Source organism: Pyxicephalus adspersus, chromosome 2 (genome assembly GCF_032062135.1).
Source record: "Pyxicephalus adspersus chromosome 2, UCB_Pads_2.0, whole genome shotgun sequence".
NCBI classification, from domain to species: Eukaryota; Metazoa; Chordata; class Amphibia; order Anura; family Pyxicephalidae; genus Pyxicephalus; species Pyxicephalus adspersus.
Window position 1 is genome coordinate 2,559,344 of NC_092859.1, and position 21,071 is coordinate 2,580,414.

The 21,071-nt window shown below is 35.8% G+C and overlaps 1 protein-coding gene across 1 annotated transcript in view; it reads left to right on the forward strand.

Moving 5' to 3' along the window:
* The window catches only part of LOC140324955 (olfactory receptor 1496-like), a 28,802-nt gene extending 8,557 nt beyond the window's left edge, over positions 1 to 20,245 (forward strand). Inside the window, exon 4 of the mRNA XM_072403066.1 lies at positions 19,310 to 20,245. Coding sequence (XP_072259167.1) covers positions 19,310 to 20,245 — 936 coding nt within the window. The remainder of the gene's footprint in view (positions 1 to 19,309) is intronic.
* Positions 20,246 to 21,071: the final 826 nt, after the last annotated feature.

Sequence of the window (21,071 nt, forward strand, 5' to 3'; positions counted from 1 at the left end):
AGTGACAAGTATAGAGTTAGTTCAGAGGACAATAATGCACAGCAAATGCAGCAAAAGTCAGATATATGTAGGGGGCCAAACAGTAGTTGTTTAAAGGATGGGCTCCAAGATTCACTGACTGCAAAAAAGTATATGTTCCCAGGAAGGAAAAAACAATACCTAAGGCTGTTAATGAACCTACCAAATAAAAGAGAGAATAGAGATAAGAAAGGGTATAAATGGTAGTAAAACAAAAAGAATCAAAGGGAGGTAGTGGCAACTAAGTTCAGGACAGTCCCATCCATGGAAATAGTTAATATTCTAATAAGGTGTGAACAAATGATGATGTTAGAAAGAAATGGACCAAAGCCAACCATACCTGGTCCAATATGGCCATGATGTCCTGTTGTCAGGCTGTAAATTTCTTCTGTCCAGGAAACACTAAAGCAAAATGGAGGAGACAGCCAAGATTTCTCAATGCACTGCTTGGCAGCAGTAAGGATGTTTTGCATAATATGGAATTGGAGTGAAGTACGTTAGGCTTACAGTTGAGTAAGGCCAGCGCAGGGTCTTTAGGGATACACCATTGAAATACACCAAATCTTGGTGGAATCGTTCACCTTGCTCATCACTGACTGCACCAAGGTTTTCTGGGAAGTTAGAAAGATGGCTATGCAGAAAATGCACCTTGATGCTCATATTGCAACCAAGCATTTTGTAGCTCTGCAAGAGTTTCTGGACAATTTCTGTGTAAATATTTGCTTGTGTGTTTCCAATAAAGTCCTTGACAATGGCTTTGAATGATAACCAAGCATTATTTTCGACTTCTAACATTGTCCCGATAAAATGTTCACCTTTGATGAGCTGCTGAATCTGTGGACCATCAAACACACCGGCCTTTATTTTTTCGAATGACAGGCTAGGAAATGCCAACATGAGGAACTTGGAACATTCATGTGCAGAGGTGGGAATATAATATTCTTTCTATCAACAAGTGTCTCATGTAGAATGTTTGGATCGCCTGGTTTGAGGGCAGATCTTGGAGGCCAATTCATTTCCCCCCAATGCCTCTCACACGCTCTGCTGTCCCACATGCAGAGATAACAGGGGTACTTGGTGTATCCGCATTGCTGACTAAGAAGGAAGCATACCATTATAAGGTCAACACAGATGACCCAATTGTGATATTGCAACAACTCAATGACTCTCTTTATGTCTGCATATTCTTCACAAGGAGAAACTGAATGGCCAATAGGGACTGACCCAAATATATTGCCATTGTAAAGGAGGCACGCTTTAAGCTCCGCTTTGAGCTATCCATGAATAGTCGCCATTAAGTTGAGTTATAGATTGGAATTCACAATTCCTCCATTAAACCAGGTATGTTATGGCAATACACAAAGCCATTGCCAGTTCTAACGTACTGCAGAAATGCAATTTCTCTGGTTCGAAAGTACGATACCTTTGTTCCTTTTACAAGTATGTTTTTCTCATGCAGTCTTGATGCTAGGAGTTCTGAAGCCTTCTCCGATAATTCCAAATCACTCAACTCATGCTGATCAAAGCCCTTACCAACAGAGTCCTCTTCAATTTCAAACTCTTCATCATTGTTGTGACCTAGTTTATCACCCCATAATCATGTTCTTCAAGAGAGGGTAATGTAACGAAAACCGGCACTGGGATTTCACTGGGCGTATAGCTGATGGTAGACTAGGATACTCTATGTGACATTTATTTTTCTTGCTATATCCCGAGGTTTTCACTATACAAAAGTAACAGTCACTGAAATGATCTCCTGGCTCTCATAGGTATTCCAAATGGCATCTTATCACGTGTTCCCTTTGTCCACATCCATAAACCCCCGACACACTGTTTGCACACCTTATGAGGGCCCCAAGACTTATTTTGATCACCAAGTTTAACTTTGAAATATGCCAAATAGGCTTGCTCTACAAATGTGCTGATGTTCACCCTTTGACTGGGAATGGGCAAACTGCCACAGATATAACAAAATGAATCAGGGTTGTTTAGGCACTTACAACGAGAAACAGCAGATTCAGACATGATCTGAAAGAAAGGAAATATGTGTGTAAGTAGAAAAAGAAAATTTTTGTTATTCTTTGTAGAGCAGCGCACAACCTCTGACCACATTGTCTTACGTGTAAATGAATAGCCTATACAAATCCACGCTACAGTAATTGCATTAATGTTAGCGCTAGAGAAATAACCTAGCGTGATAGAAGAACATTAACTGAATCAGCATACCTATTTTAGTGTAAATAAGCTTAAAAATTGAAGTCAACAAAAATTTGTTTAAAATTGTTCTTCAGTTTTATTATTTTATTTTTTGCTGTTTTTTAATCTTAATATTTGAAAATTTTCTGTGCTTTTATTATCTTTATATATTTATTTATTATTGTACTGAACTATTGTATGTTACATCAGGCCAATGTTAGCAGATGTTTATCTGCCCGGCCTTTTCGCGCTGTGTACCATTGCATTATAAAACGTTTTTTTTCTGTCCAACAACGTCATTTGCAGTAGCCAGAAGAACTAAGATAGCAGCAGCCTCTGCATCCCTTCAGCCGTGGGGACCGCATCTGATGTATTTTATCAGCATCCCTAGCACCACTCTGTGAGGCTGTGCCCAGCTGAAGGGGATTCTAGAGGCAATTAGCTCCCGACTCTATGCTGCACTGCTATTGGCTGCTGGGACTTTAAAGCCTTCCTGCTCTGAGTCACCAATGCCTGTTGTAGCATTAGCTGGGCTAATCTGTGCTGGAGTGAATTTCCTGTCATTTACTGTTCCTGACCTTGCTTTTTCCTGACCTATTGTTTGTATGCAGCCTGGATCGACCTTTTGCCTGTGGCCCTGGCTCTGCTTGTGTTTCGCCCTTGTGTACTTCGTTTGGTGGATGGATATTCTGTGTGTGACCTCTGATCTGTATTCTGGACTTGTCTCTGTTGGAATCTTGGTACTGCTATCTGTGGGCTCCTGGTTCTCTGCCAGTCCTTCCCCAGACACCATTCCTTGCTCACTAAAACTGGGGGGCAACCGAGTGCTGGGAAATGCAACCAGTCTTCCGAGGTGGGGGCTTGCTATGAGGGAATCTATCCATCTGTCTATCTATCTCCTCTAAAAATTATAAACAATTTTATTATATGTAATATTGTATTACTTTATTTATTGCTCAATGCATTTTTGTTTTGTTAGGCTTTTGATCTATAGGGTTTCCAAATAAATATTTAATAATACCCTAATGTTACACTATGAGGATATATCTACTTATTGTATTTTCAAGATAAACAGAAAGTTTGATGCATTTATTTTTGTGTTGTAGTTTTGATCTAAAAGTCTTTAATATCGTTATTATTACATTATATGGTTTTATGTACTTTTTCACATTCAACAAAAAGGAAACAAGAAGAATGACAAACATTGTACATTGTATTAGATGAATTTGTGCCAGGGGCTTTGTGTGAATAATGAGACTCAGTCTATTCATTATCTCTTATAAACTCTCCCAGGGCATTTGTTCTGTCTTTGTATCAGCAAAAGAAATTATGACTTCTGATAGAAAAGAATTTGACACTTAGGCCCTGATTTACTAAAGTTCTCCAAGGCTGGAGAGAATACCCTTCCATCAGTGAAGCTGGATAATCCAGCAAACCTGGAATAGATCTTGTCAAGGATTGAAAACATTTGCTAACAAATAGCTTGATTTTCGGAAATCCATTCCAGGTTTGCTCAATTACTCAGCTTCACTGTTGAAAGTGTGTTAAGTACCAAGAAAATATTATATTTGAGTATCAATAAAGCCAACCCTATGCCATATTGCACAATAGCAAACACATTCATCACAATAGTTTGCATTAAATCATATGTTAATGTAAATTTATATTACAACTACATCAGCTACTAATAGGAAAACACTACAAATAAAATAAAACAAAGAAAAATATATTTTCAAGCAAAACTTCCAACACATAAAACATTGATCAATGTAAATCACAAGGCCTGGATGATTGATGTCCGGGTTAGAGTTGGAACACTATTTAGGATATTGCACCGGTCACCTGAATCTGTTGCTTGACAATGTGATTGGGATTTTTTTAATTTCAATAAAGGTTTTTTTCTAATGTCAGTTCTTTAATTTGACTTACTTTAACTCTTTTGACAATGATAAGGAATTTCTTGTATGTCTGTGCTCACTACCATGGCCCCTTGCAACGTGTGTCCACAATGACCATCTTTCCTTGGCCATATCTAGATAAGAACCTGTTTGGAGAAAATAGATGGCATAGCAACTAAAAGTGTCCACTAATCTCATACCAACAAATTGAAGTTAAACAAACAGAATGAAGTAAATGAGTTGACTTCTTAAAGATCTAGCAGTTTGAATATGAGAACAGTTTACTATAACTAACCCTAACTTTTTTCCTACGCAGTTTGTGGGCTTTACCTGTAATAGTTTTCTATTTTCCCAAACACGATGGCTGTTCTCTCCATCTCCCCTTCTATCCCGAGTCAATGAAGGCGCTCATGGATGACACAGCCCTTAATGTTGTCTAATGTAACTCTTCTGAGTAGGAATGACCACAATTACCAAGTTTCACTGTAATTTTCTTACGGAATACATTGTAACTAATGAGAAAGGAAAGTTAGGAAACTGTTTCTTTGGCAAGCAAGTTTTGTTGAAATGAAATATCTAAACAATGATGTGATTCCAAAGTAATGATCCAACCAACGATCTATCCTTGTGTAAAGGAATGAAAACATTTTACAACCTTTATCTTCAGAAAGTACCCCTAAATTATCCAACAGCAGATCAAACAGGCTAAATGGTGATTCTTCAAACCAGTTATAGAGAAGCAGATTTGGTGTCAGACTACCTTGGTAAGGGCCATTTTTGTGGAGTACTTGGAATCCAAGCCAGACTGAGAATAATTAATCAGGGAGTTAGTGGAGAGGTAATCAGCCAACTCTACATGGACCTGTTACACCAGTTCTTTGAATTGATCGCCAATGAGTAAAACTGAAAAAATCATTTGCACTATAGAAGAATAAAATTGAAATCAATATGGAATTTCCCATACTCTGAAATTATTATTAACAGTTTATGCCCCCCTCCACACTTAACCCCCCTAGCTGGTGTGGCTCCAGCTGTGTCCTCCAGCGACATCCCCGCAGCGTCTCCCAGCGATGTCCGTGGTGTCCTCCAGCACTGCCTGGCATCTTGTTTGATTGTTGGGGAACGCGTGTGAATGTTGGGGACGCGGGGCCAGGGGAAGCAGTATCCGTCCGGGCATCTGCTCACGAGTCTTAGGCTCGAGAGCGGGACCATTACGCAGGTAGGCAGGACCAGGCAGGAAATTTAAAATAATTGAGATTTTTAAATGTACTGCTGTTACATTTAAAAATCCTCATTATTCATACTACCAGGGAGGATAAAGTAGGCCTGAAAAATGGAATAATTGCTATCCTATAGGGAAATTAACAATCTTCCCTTTGTCCTTAATGTCTTCCGAAAATTTGAAATGCCCTTCATATGTAATGAGATTTAGGATTTTAGATGGTTTTACAGTATTAATATTTTTTTACCTCTGCTGTAAAGTAAAGTATCTATCCAGTTCCATGATCTATCCAATTCTAACATATGAAATCCATTTTGGAGGTTTTAAATGATTACTTTGGTTCTCAGAAATGAATATACTTTTTTGCCATTCACATAGACCCCAGCACTGTTATCTTGTCTCTTTCCCATTCCTTCATTTTCCATCTACAAAGCTGCAAGAGAAGAAGGGAATATGTTCTGAAGTCCTAAACACTCCCTGTCCTAGGCTGACAATGCTTTTCCTCATAGATACAATGCAATGAATGAACATTGTTATTTAAGAACAAAAGAGTGACAAAAAAACCTGTAAAATGGACGGCACATCCTCCAGGCCTTGTGATTTGCATTGGACAATGATTTATGTGTAGAAAGTGAATTGTTTGGTTTTATTAGTATTATTTTTCTTATTAGTACCGTAGTTGATGTAGTAGTAGTGTAAAACTATATTAACAAATGATTTAATGCATACCACTGTACTACTCAAACATAACATTTTCTTGGTACTTCAACATTAGGTGTTAAATTCTATTAGAAGTAATTTTGCTGATACAAATACAGAATAAATGCCCTGAGGGGGATTGTAAGAGATAATGAATAGACTGAGTCTCATTATTCACACAAAACCCCTGGTGCCCAATCTAGATGAACATCCTGGGACAAATTAAAGTGTATGACTAATAAGTACAAAAGAGTTCACCAGTCTCATCGCTGGGAATAATTAAGGCGAGAGTTCATAGAAATTAAACAAAAATAACAATTCAAAAGATTAATTAGAATCCTCTAGATAAATCAGACCAGAATAATGAAACCAGAATAAGTGAAATTTCATCATCACAAAGCAATGAATGACAGCCCTCTACACAATATCATCTAATACAATGTTTGTCATCTTTTACATTCATATTTATTGAAAAAAGTACATATAATCATATAATGTAATAATAAAGATATTATTGACAAGGCCAGGCCTTATAGATCAAAACTACAACCTAAAAATAAATGCATTAAACTTATTGTTTGATGTGAAAATAAGATAAAGTAATGAAACAAAGTAAAATAAAGATATAAATATCTTATATAGATACCGGTAGATAAAACTATTTAGTGTTACATTATGGATAACAAAAAATTATTGGCAATTCTAGGCCCTTTAGATGAAAACACAACAAAAATGCTTTGAGCTGTTAAAAAAAATAATAATAAAAGTAATAAAAGTATTGTGTATAATAAATGTGTTTATGAATTTTTAATTCTTGTGGATAATCAAAGAAAGTTAACTATTATGTATGTCCCACTATTGAAAAGACACAAATATGCAAAGAATGTTTCTATTTTTGTGAACCTGGGTTACTTTAGATGAAAAATGTTTTTAGTTCTGTAATTTGGCCTGATGTGACATGGTAAAAGCATAAAGTAAATGAAGAACAGATTTACAAATGAATGCTTTAAAAAAATAAAATGTTCAGCAATACATAAATAAATAATATTAATATTAGTAGCTAATTAAATATTAGAAGTTAAGACGTGCAGCTAAGGCATAAAGTCCTCAAATTCTCAGAGGCTGATGGAGGGAATCTGGATACTTTTATTATTGCTGTGGGAGATAAATACTATAAAGGAAGTAACCTGCTAAATGGCCCTGATTTATTAAAGCTCTTCACGGCTGGGGGAGGACACACTTTCATCAGCTAACCTGGATGATCCAGCAAACCTGGAATGGATTTCTTCATTTCTTGGATTTCTTCAAATGTTTTCAATCCTGGATCAGATCCATTCCAGATTTTTAGGATCACACAGGTTCACTGATGAAAAAGTATCCTGTTTAGGAAAGCTTTAATAAATCAGGCCCAATGTGAGAACCTTTTGTTTTACATATTGACATGGCTAGTAACTCTATACCATTTTTTCTGCAATCTTTCTCTCATATTATGATTATATTATGTCTTCCTAAAAGTTGATGTAAAATCCAGCAATTCTATTTATTTGGAATCAGTGAATCTGCCTGGGTTTGGATTAGCAACAGTTGTGAGAAAGCTATTCAACACAACTAAAACTAGGGCTACACCCCATTGAACCCCACCACCCATCTGCAGACCCCCACAGCATAGATTTCAGATTGTGGGGAAGAAGCCCTCTCCTCTAATGCCTTGGTCACCTTTGGAGGCAGGCACGGGTCTAGGTGTTTCCATAAGGGAAAAAGGCTGCATCTGTTTTATGAACAATGTGATTGGGATTTTTTGTTTGAATTTCACTAAAGATTTTGGTGTGGTACTCTCCTGAGTATTAAAGGCCATGTGGCTATGTGCTCACAAGCTCAGTGATCTTCTTTTCTTGGCCATATCTAGGATAAATCTGATTGGATAAAAAGGAAGATGGGCCAGCAAATAAGAGTGGCCACTGACTGCCCAAATTCCCAGCAAATACAGTACATAACAGTACAATTTACTATAATTTACTAAAGTGAACTTTATCATTCCCTATGTAAGTTTTTGGCTTTCTCTGTTACAACTTTCCATTTTCACAAACACTATGATGGCTGTGTGAGTCGGTGAGTTATTGTCTATGCTAACTCTGCTTTCCATGGAATACATTGTGATAATGGGCATGGAAAAATGAATAAGCTGTTTCTTTGGTATGCATAGCGAAAGCTTTATGCAAGATTTGTGAAAATGAAATAATAAGTAACAATGCAGCACTGCAGGATTAATCTTAATTATTAATCCAGACACAGAAAGAAAATCCAATGATCCATTCTGTATGAAGGAAAAATCATGCAACTTCCACTTCAGTACACTAAGTTATTCAACAGGAGGTCAATCACGGGTAATGGTGACCCTTTAAAACAATTATAAATAGCATAATGGCATAAGCTTTCCTTAACTGATATTCAATCATAACATTTTCGTTGCTCTTTAACATGATAACCTGGGAGAGATTGTTAAGAGATAACGAAGAGTCTCATTCACACAAAACCCCTGGTGCCCTATGCAGGTGAACATTCTGTAACAATTTACATTGTATGACTGATCGATACAAATGAGTCCACCAGTCTCATCCCTGGGAATAACTAAGTGCAAGAGTTCATAGAAATTAACTTAAAATAAATACATTAATAAATAATTTATGTTAGAACCTAAAACAAATAATTAGAATTCTCTAGATACAACAGACCAGAATATTGAAATATTTAATCAGCATATTGCAATGAATTGCAGCCCTTGCACAATATCTTCTAATGCAATGCATATACAAAGAAGAATACATATAAAAGAAGAAAATAATAGTCCTACTTTCCATAAGTCCAAGCGAGAAAGTACTGGCATACCCATTTCAAAACAATAGAAATTTTCCCAGTACCTTTATCTGTGATGTTTTTTAGAAAGATCCCTTTTGCAGGATGGCCACCCTGTGTCTTGTAATTTTTTGTCAACTTTGTATGCAAAAATAATTTTCAGTTATCCATATAAATAAGCGAAACAACATGAAAGCTGACTTTGTAAAGTTTACTATTTTTTTTCAAAAAATTGGATTAATAAAGTCACCACCATGTTGACCTTATTCAGCAAGCTAAGTAAAAATCCCCTTTACAAAGAGAACATTTGCAAAATTAAAATATATGTAGCTCAATGAATGAAGTGATTTTGTGCTGACTTCAATCAATCACATGCAAACACAAAATCACCCTAAGGCCCTGCTAATAACAAAATTTACCTCTACTGAGGTGATACTGAGTGTTACCCAATGGGCCTGATTTTTTTAGGTTTCTGAGAAAATAGATCATCATGGCAGAACCTGGTTCATCCAGCAAACCAGGAATGGATCTGCTCCAGGATTTAAAACATTTGCCAACAAATAGAAAATTACTTTCAAAAAAGAAATTCAGGTTAGCTGGATCACCCAGGTTTGCCCAAGAAAGTCTATCTTCTCCAGTCTTCATGAGCTTTAACCCCCCTAGCGGTAATCCCGAGTGTGACTCGGGGTGGATTTTATTTGCAGAAAGCTTTAATCCCGAATAACATTCGGGGTCACGTTAAGCTAAGAAAAACCCCACTTACCTTCCTCCATTGTTGTCCCCCATCGTACTTCTGGTCCCCGCAGGTCCTGGGGACACGTCTTCTCCCTCTGATCTCCAGGCACGAAGTGAAGAGGTGAGATCTACGGGGTTTCCCGTGACGTCGGTGCAGGCGTCAGTTCGTGAAGGCAGAGTGTCGGGAAATTCAAATCACACTCATATACACATATACAAAATAGCTATATTGATACCAATACAAAGCAATCTTCATATAATTTTAACTGATTTTTAACAGATTTTTTTCTTTTAAAGTTTAATAATAAATTATTTAAATGTATTAACTATTGGACATATTTTGGGGCTTATGTCTAAGAATTATAGCCTACAATGTAAAATACATTTCCATACAAAGAAATCGTAACTTTTTTTGCATGGAAATTTGGACAGAATTAGACTGCTAGGGGGGTTAATAAATCAAACCCAGTGTCTTTGAAGGTTCTTATTTATCCAGGTCATAAATGTCTAATAGTAGTCACATTCCACTGTACTTATTTTTAGTATTGTTAAAGACATGTTGCAGCCTATGCAAACACCCCAGCATTTATATTCACACAACACAAACACTTTATTATTATTATTATTATTATTAAACAGGATTTATATAGCGCCAACATATTACGCAGCGCTGTACATTAAATAGGGATTGCAAATGACAGACTAATACAGACAGTGATACAGGAGGAGAGGACCCTGCCCCGAAGAGCTTACAATCTAGTAGGTGGGGGAATTTCACACACAATAGGATGGGAGATATGTAGTGTGGGAAGTAGTGATGGTTTAGCAGACAGAAGAAGATGGGTAGGCAAGTTTGAAAAAATGAGTTTTGAGCGCTCTTTTAAAGCAGAAAGTAGGAGCAAGCCGAATAGGACGAGGAAGACCATTCCAGAGAGTGGGGGCAGCTCTAGAGAAGTCTTGTAACCGTGCGTGTGATGAGGTTATGAGTGAGGAAGTCATTACACTTAAATCTAATCACCATGGAATGTTACACTGCATATAATGATTGTCCAAGATTAGAAGTTGTGAAGTTTACTGAACCACCCTATTGTGTTAGAATAATCCCATCCCATCCCTTGGTGTTAAAAATTCAAAAATACTTGGATGAAGGTCTAAACTATTGTCAATATTGGAGTAGATTAAAAAACACTATATATGCAGAAGACAGATTATGGAGGCCCCGATCACTGTTCAAAGATAGTCCAATATGACCTAGGTGACCTCTTCATGTGTCTTGCGAGCCAGTTGTCTTATCTGTCCAAGGAGAGTTTGTTTTAGCATTCTTTGCTGCACTGTACTGCATATTCCAACTTTATTCACTTGTGTTTGGTGTTGATTCTTTTTGATATACAAGCTCCTGTCTCAGTGTATTGCTGGGCCTAAAAGATATCTGATTTGTTAAAAACGTTCAGTTTTTCTGCCACACCAGCTACATACGGAATCACTATATTACTCTGCCTGCCATCTCTTTCCAAATCTCATTCCTGAGCCATCTGTATTCTTTGTCTTTATGCTCTGCGTTTGTTGTTTTTTTCCAATTTGAATTTAATGTTTTTGTTCACTGAGCTTTTGTGTTCCTTTAAAGCTTGTATGTCCGATGTTCCAAGTTTCCTTGGATTTAAGACAATGTTATGGCAATGGAGGTAATGTTAAGGCAAAGGGACATACTTGGTCTGGCTTGATGTGCGTTTCACCCTCAAAAGATTTATTGAGTTCTAAATATTTCTGTACAACCTCATTAGTCTCTGCAGTTGGCATACAGGTGAAAAGGAAGGAGATATCATTTGAAACCATCCACTCATCTAGTTCTAACTTTAATTTGCATACCTTGTTAGGAATAAGGGTGATAGAAAAGTAGCCAGATACTTAGAAATATTTGGTTTTATTGTTTTTTGTAGCAAGGACAGTCTTTGGAGGAGAGGGATTCTTCCATGAAGCCTATGCTATGGGGTTTGCAGTGGGGTTCGGGCCTAAGTTGCGTTAAATAGTTTTCTCACAACTGTTGCTAATCCAAACCCAGACAGATTCACTGATTCCTAATAAAACGAGTTGCTAGGGTGTACATACATTTTTAAAAAGGACTTAATGTTATAAAATAGCATTAGAGAATTGGAGAATAAATGTCAAATATTAATGACATACTTACAACTATGTAAGTATGTAAAAAGTAAGACATTCATATTGAGCAGGTTGGTTCCTATATAGTATTTACCTCCCACAGCAATAGTAAAAGTGTTCAGGTTCCCTCTAGCAGCCCATACTAAGTTGAGGACTTTTGGCCTAAGCCACATGTCCTAAAATACTGAAGCAAAGTACCATGGCCATATAATGTATGGCCTGTTCCTATACCATAGAAACTATTACCATCAAATCTCATTTATGATAAATTTCTTTCTATTTAACCTCGATTTTTACCTTTGTAAGAACCCTATCATTTTAATTACTTTAATTTTTAACTAATATTATTCACACTTTTCATTGACGTATTTCTGAAAATTGTATTTTTTAAAAACATTTACATTTAAATAGTTTTTTCATTAACTTTATGTTTTTTACCATGTCACATCAAGCCGAAATAAAGTTAATTAAAAACCCTTTAAAATCTAAATACCACTAAACTAAACTAACACTGGTTAAAAAATGCATATTTGTGTTTTTTCAATAGTGGGACTTACACAATGGTTTACTTTTTTGAATGTCCAAAATAATTAAAATGAATACACAATTTTATTATATACAATACTTGTATTACTTTTATTATTATTAATATTGGTATTTACCAGCATAATGCATTTTTGTTGTTTTGATCTTCAGGGCCTGAAATTGCCAATACATTTTTATTATCCTTATTGTAACACCAAATGGTTTTATCTTATATATGATATTTATATATATTTTTTTTTACTTTGTTTCAAAGTTAAACAGAAAGTTCAATGCACTTTTCTGTGTTGTAGTTTTGATTTAAAAGACCTGGCCTTGACAATAGATCTTCAATATAAATATTATTACATTATATGGTTATGTTTACTTTTTCACATTCAACAAATATGAATTAGATGAATGACAATCATTATAATAATTAATATTGCGTAAGGGCTGTCACACATTGTATTGTTATGATGAAATCTTTCATTATTCTGGTCTGTTTCATCTAGAGGATTCTTATTAATCTGTTGAATTGTTATTTTTGTTTAATTTCTATGAACTTTTGTTTTAGTTATTCCCAGGGATGAGATTTGTGAACTGTTTTGTACTTATTAGTCATACACTTTAATTTGTCTCAGGATGTTCACCTGGATGGGGTGACAAGGGTTTTGTGTGAATAATGAGACTCAGTCTATTCATTATCTCTTACAATCTCTCCCAGGGCATTTATTCTGTCTTGGTATCAGCAAAAGAAAAAATAACTTGAAATAGATTAGAATTTGAGATCTAAGTACCAATATCAATATCAATAAAGCAAACCCTATGTCATACAGAAATGAAGTAAATACATTTATCACAATGGTATGCATTAAATAATATGTTAATATAGTTTTACACTACTACTACATCAACTACTACTAGGAAAAATACTACTAATACCTACTAATACCATGAAACAATTCAAAATATATCTCCAAGCAACAATTCGTACACATAAATCACTGTCCAATGTAAATCACATGGCCTGGAGGATCTACCATCCATTTTACAGGTTGTTTGTTTTTTGTTCCTAAATGTTAAATCGTTGCATTGTATCTATGGAGGAAAAGCATTGTCAGCTTAGAAGAGACATATTCTCTTCTTCTCGTACAGCTTTGCAGATGGATAAGGGGAGAACTGAACGGAGAAAAGATACCAGTGCTGGGGTCTATGCGACTTTATGTCCAGAGTGGGCAAAAAGTACATTGGCTGTGTTATTTACGAGAACAAAAATAATTGGTAAAACATCAAAAATGAACTCCATATGTTAAAATTGGATAGATCATGGGACTGGATAGATAACGTACTATACAGCAGAGGTAAAGAAATATTAATACTGGAAAACCATAAAAAATGAGTGTGCCCCTTATTGGGCTTAAAATCTCATTACACTTGAAGGGAATTTCAAATTTTCAGAAAGAATAAAGGACAAAGGGAATATTGCTAACTTCCTTATGGGATAGCAGTTATTTTATTTTTGAGGCCCATTTGGGTGTGGAGGGGGACCATAAAATGATAACATGGGAGTTTCCATATAGATTTTAATTTTAATCCTCTACAGTTCAAATTATTTTTTTTGTTCTACTCATTAGTGATCAATTCAAAGAACTAGTATGTAACTGGTCCATATAGAGATGGCTGATTACCTCTGTGCTAACTTCATGTTTGATTATCTTCAGTCTGTCATTGATCCCAAGAACTCCACAAAAATTGCCCTTATCAAGATAGCCAATACCTTACTAAGCTATTCTAACACCAAATTTGCTTGTCTATAACTGATTTGAAGAATCACCATTTAGCATGTTTGACCTTTTGTTTGATAATTTTGGGGTACTTTCTGATGGTTGAGGTTGTAAAATGTTTTCTTTCCTTTATATGAGAATGGATCGTTACTTTGGAAGCACTTCATTGTTTAATTAGTTCATTTTAACATAACTTGCGTAGGTAAGTTTCCTCAATGCATGGCAAAGAAACAGCTTCCAAAATCCCCTTTTTCCATTAGTTACAATATATTCCATTGACATTTTTTGTGAAATCTGGTAATTTTGGTTATCTGTACTCAGAGGAGTTACTCAGCTCCTTCACTGACTCATAGAAAGGGAGATGCAGAGAACAGCTATTGTGTTTGTGAAAATAGAAAACTATTACAGGGAAAGTCCTCAAACTGCACAGGGAAAGGTTAGGATTAATTATAGTAAACTGTACTGATATTCAAACAGCTAGATTAATGAACAGTCAACTCATTTACATCATTTTGTTTATGTTTCACTTCAATTTGTTGTTGGTTTGAGGTCAGTGGTAGGGATGAGCAAGCATGCCTCTGGCATTCTTGCTGAAGTTTTCTCAAACTACTGATGGGTCCGCGTTATTTCAGTGAACTGATTTCATGGACTCATTGGAAATTGCAGGAAATCATTACAGGAGGGAGGATTCCTAAGGCTGTTTTCATTCATGCAGCCCTGGGAATCCTTCTGTGTGCAATCCCTGGGCACTGGAGTTTAATAACCCTCTAGTGCCTGGGGATTGCAGTGGATTCATTCAAGCAACCCTGGGAATCTGCTTTAGCGTCATCAGGATTTTCCTTTCCTCAGCCTATCAGAGAGCTTTAGAGGTTTTGAATAGGGAGACTTGTCCCCATTTAACCTCTAGTGCCGGGGATCGCACACCAAGGTGATCAATGAATGCATGGCTGCATTCATTGACCAGCACAGCCCGCTGGACTTTTTTTTAGTAAGTTTTTTTTTAAGGAAAATTCGATCTCGATTGGCCATTTTACACTGGCCGCTCTCGCTTACAATTTCGATAACGAACGTCCGAATTCGCCACGAGATTGAGTTTAAAAATCTTGCTAGCTCATCCCTAGTCAGTGGCAACTTTTAGTTGCTGTGCCATCTATTTTATCAAAACTTATCTAGATATGCCCAAGGAAAGAGGGCCACTGAGTTTGTGGACACACCCTGCTAGAGTCCATGGTAGAGAGCACAGTTGTATTTGAACTTCCTTACCATTGTCGAAATAGTTAAAGTAAGTCAAAGTAAAGCACCCACATTAGAAAAAAAGGTATTACAAATTTGTGTATTAGGGATGAGCAAACCTGTCTTGGTTTGTACTGGTTGTGGTAACCTTGCTTTATTTACTGAAACATGGATTTGAGGTCAAACATCACTGAGTTCTTTGGGAGAGCAATGATGTAAGTCAGTTTCACTCAATGTTCGCAATGTTTTCCAATATGCTTCGTCAGGAATGATGAGACATTTTATATTATTTTAAATAGTGCATTCCGCATGGTAAAAACACATTTTCCATCCTATTAGTAAAGGACATTTTCCATCCTATTAGACATAGTATTGAATGATGTTAAGTTTTTTTAAGTTTTTAACATGTGGAATATACTATTTCAAATATGATGTCAGCCTTGTCCGTCCTGAGGAAGCATATATTGCGAAATGCGTCAAACATTGTGTGAAATTGTAGGTATATAATATACATATGTTATGAACAGCATATTTCTTTTTTAATGTTTATATTCATTATGTTTTTGATTAAAAAAAGCTGAGATGTTGAGATGTGACTAGAATTACTATAATGGTATTGTGGAAAAGGAGCAACATACCATTGTAGCAACATTGTAAATACCATGTACATAATTGGCTTTTAAAGGCATTACCTATTAAGTTACATCTCACATGTATATGATATACGTCCAATCTCCCACATTGTTCCACATTTCGCAATAAATGGTTCCTCAGGACTGACGCACTGGGACAGTGTGTAATAGTTTCAATTTCATAATTTCCACTTTTTTTTTAAATAATCTTCCAAGAGAATATTTTTTACGTATTTTTCATAATAGGGCCACTGGATTATTTCTAATCTTCACACCCACATCAACAGGAGCTGTGGAGTATTTGGTAGCACTGGATTCCCCTCACTTTCATCTGACTTCTTGCTCCCGTCTCTTCTTGCTTCCTGGGGATATAGAGGACTCAGACTGCCTTATACTTTTTGCTCCAGTTAATCTTGGACTCCATCATTTAGACCAGTGGTCCCCAACCCCCAGACCGCGGTCCAGTGCTGGTCCCTGGCTGGTGAATTGTGGGCTGCAAATGACAGAAGCGGTCTTCCTCACATTTCTCTAAAACTAGTGAGAGTATTTGTCTGTTTTACATAAAGTATATATGTTTTCTTTTATTTATTTATGTTTAACAAATTAACAATTGTTTGGCTTTTATTTTAGAGCGACATAAAGATTGTCATTAAAAATCAACACAAAATTATGTGAGTACATTTTTTTAATCTTTATTAACTTTTTTTTCTTTTTAAATGTGTTTATTTATTGTCTATATTAAGGCATAAACTGATTTTTGCCCTTAAAACTGCCATTAGGAAAAGAATCTTGGTTTATATTCAGGCAGCATCTATTGGGATGTCCTGGAACTGCATTTGTCATTTGTCATTTTAAACATGTTACCAGTTTAAAAAGCTATACATTGTTATAATGCATGCTTTTGTATTTACGTAAAGATCTTTCAAATCCAAAAGAACTTTCTGGTTTTCAGCTTAATCCCTCCAGTATATTGTGTGACAATATGTGCAGACCTCCTGATCATCACATTGGTGTCCTACAGCTAATCTCTCCACTTTCCCTTATTTATTCCGCTCCCAGCTATCTGTTTCTGAATAGACGTTGATTACATTATTGGCCAAAACATGCGTAATTTTGTTCTGCATGACCAGACATCCATATCTCTACCTGGCTATAATACACAGCTTTTTATCAGAAACAAATATTTGTCTTCTTTTAACAGTGATTCCCTATGACCGCTATCCAGCCATCTGTTCTCTTCTACATCGTGTCTACATTATGAGCCAAGCACTTTGCATTGAATTCGTCTTTGCTGTCTGGCTGTTTAGTTCTTCTATAACGTTCTTTATAATTAGACTTCTGTGGGCCTAATCTTATTGACCATTTCTTCTGTGATTTTTATCCTCTGGTCCTCTTCGGACACTTCCATAGTTCCGATGGAATCCACCATGCTTTATGTTGCTGTCATAGTCTTGCCATTCCTTTTGATAGTTCTTTTAAAGATTCTGTCCCTTTCAAGAAGAATGAAATCTTTTTCCTCCTGTAGCTCTCACCTGACAGTGGTGTCCATATTTTATGGAACTCTCATTTCCATGTATGTGCTTCCAAATGGCAAGGGGCAGTCACAGGTGATCAGTAAAGTTTTGGCTTTATGGTACACAGTGTTTACTTTTTTTTTAAACCCTTATATGTATACTGTGAGGAATAAAGACAATAAAGATAGTTTCAGGTATTTATTGCACACTAATACTTTCCCTCCTTGACCCCACCTTATACAACCGTAACCCATTGTCCTTAGCTTTCCCTTTAACTTTCATCATCGCCCCTTTCTACCTGGCTCTCTCCTTTAGCCCTTCTCCAGGTCTCCCTGTAGTAATGTAGTAAGTGAAATAATATATCATTCTAGCTTTAGACTAAATGTTGAGATGTTTTTTATGAAAGGACGCGGTATGTAGGCAAAAACAAAATACTTTCTCCAATCAGATTTTAGCACTATTCATAGGACTGGTCTTGTTCGAAGTCTTTGGGATTCTAAATCTCATAGTTTGTTAATGCCATTAATGTCATCTTCATTTGCATTTTTATTTTGTTAAACATTTAAAATGGTTAAGGGTATTGTGGCCATATAAGTGCAAAGCAACACGCCTGATACAGAATCTAATAAAAAAACAAGTTCTAATTTTATTTCTAGTCATCATGTGGTCATGTGCCTAAATCCACAGAGATTCAGTTTGCTCCCTGTAGAATCAGTGATGATTTTAAAGAGTGGTTCTCTATCCCTTTAGCAGCAGTTGTGCATTGATCTGATAAAAAAGCTTTCTACAATACATATTTATTTTAAATATAATCTATATATCTTAATAGTCATTTTATCTTTTGCATCCTAGTTGTTTTATTCAGGCAAGTGTATGTATGGTACAACTTTTACTCTTATCAGTTTATGTGACAACAATTCAAGATGGAAATTCCCCCTATTGTGCAGATTTCATCCTATTTCTTGTCAATGGAACATGAAGGCAAAAATGTATGCAGCAATTTTTTAAATCCCTTTTTTGTGGTATTTTTGATTTTTGCATACAAACCACTTACACAAGTTTTTTTTTTTATTAATATGTATATGTTTGTTACATATAATGAGACGCTGAGTTTTTAGGGATAGAGAAAAAATAGACTTTTTTTATGGCACAGAATGTTTTTTGTTAGAACAATAAAGTTTATTTTAATCAAACGTATTATAAAACTAGACAAAGATGACCTATGCTAATCCTAGTGCTAACATAGGAGAACTAAGCTAGGCAACAAATAAGCATACGGTACAGGTAGTTTAGGTCCTGTTCAGACAGCAATAGTTTGTATGCAATTAAACACACTTACCTGTCTAATTGAAATGATATAACCAAACTCATCTGTCCACACTTGTTTACCACTTCAAACATCTTCACCATGATGCAGGATTTTTGGATTGAATGACCAGGACGAATGACATAACTCCAGCCCATGCACATAGCGGTTCTTTTGTTCCAAACACTCATATGCTGGAATCATATACTTAGCTGGGCTTAAGCAGCTGACTACACAATATTCCAATACAGGCAGGTAAGTTTGGTTTCCTCTGCAATAAGGAACCTGTATTCTTGCAATGTTTTAATTTTTACATTTATTACCACCTACATATTTTGCATGTAATTATCTTTTAAATTAAGAAAATGCCCTTTGAGACAATTGTCTACAGAACGAGTGTCTCCATTGGATGATGCCCCCTCAATTGTCAATGTAAACTACCTCTTAAAACATGGCTGTTTAGAAACACTTTTACAAAACATTCTTAAAATTGTAGCTTATGTTATTGTATTCACATTTACATTATTTTTTTCTAAGACGCAGATCATATCAATGAGCAATATTTCTACAATCTTCCTTATGGGTTTCCACAACATGGGAAAATATAACCTTCTGGTCTTCAGCTTAATACTGTTGGTATACTATGTGACAATATGTGGAAACCTCCTGATCATCACATTGGTGTCCTACAGCAAATCCCTCCATTCTCCCATGTACTTCTTCCTCTCCCATCTCTCTGTAACAGACATCATGTTGATTACTGATATTGCCCCTAACATGCTTAATATTGTTCTGCATGACCAGACACCTATAACTCTACCTGGCTGCATTACACAGCTTTATTTTTTTACTTTATCAGAAACAATTGAATGTCTTCTTCTGTTGGTGATGTCCTATGACCGCTATCTAGCCATCTGCTCTCCTCTCCATTATGTCTCCATTATGAGTCCAGCACTTTGCATTGAATTTGTCTTTGCTGTATGGCTGTTGAGTTGCTCCCTAACATCTTTTATAATACTTGGTGTGTGTTCATTAGACTTCTGTGGGCCTAATCTTATTGATCATTTCTTCTGTGATTTTTATCCTCTGGTGGAACTCTCCTGTTCAGATACATCCATTGTCCAGATGGAATCCACCATGCTTTGTGTTGCTGTCATAGTCTTGCCATTCCTTTTGATAGTTCTTTCATACACTTACATTGTGTCAACCATATTAAAGATACCATCCCTTTCAGGAAGAATGAAATCTTTTTCCACTTGTAGCTCCCACCTGACAGTGGTGTCCATATTTTATGGAACTCTCATTGCCATGTATGTGCTTCCAAATGGCAAAGGACAGTCACAGGTGATCAGTAAAGTTCTGGCTTTATTGTACACGGTGTTTACTCCTTTTTTAAACCCTTTTATATATACTTTGAGGAATAAAGACATTAAAAATGCTTTCAGGCATTTATTACAAACTAATAAAGTCTAGAGTATCAATAGGTAATAGGTAATTATACAATGACATAGGAACCTATAGCAAGGAACTAGTAGGAGCTGGGGGGACCCAAGTGGTTGACTTTTCTGGAGGCGCTTGTTGAATTTGGGAGATGAAAACACATGAATGAATCAGCTGTAGGCAATGTGGACACCTGCTAAGGGAAATATTTTTTGCCTTCTTTTACAAGTAAGAAAAGGTTTCATTGCTTTCTTTTATTTGCAACAGGATTGATACACTCATTGCTGTCCACACATTTGTTAATTAGTATAGCATAGGAACCCATAATGTAGGTTTACCACTGAAAAGCACATTTTGGTGCCTAAAATGTTAGACCCCTTTCTGGGTATATTTGACCTGATGATTCCAAAAAATTCTTCTATCAGCTCTAGCTGTTGAGATACAGAACATATGCCATATACCATTCTACACTCGGCTCGCCTAAAAAAATCAGGATGTTTTAATTTAGTGTTAAATTATTATATGTTAACAATAAAATATTATTATAATTATTCATTATACAATAATTATTATTTTAACAATAAAGGAAATATGGTAAAAGTTAAAAACATTGTATTACATCTAAGAGACTGTGCAGATAATGGACTTTAATACACATGTTGAACTTAAAGTGCCTGTCCTCTATTAATTTTGTGTAGTTTCTAAAAAAGTATTATTATAATATATTATTGTTTGGGCATATTAAAAACAGAATTGTCTTCTTCTGTATCATAAAAAAACTGTATACATGAGTGTAAAAATAAGTACGTGTGTGTGGTGAAGCCCAAAGGGTTTGACATCCCAGCATTCAGAAGCGAGA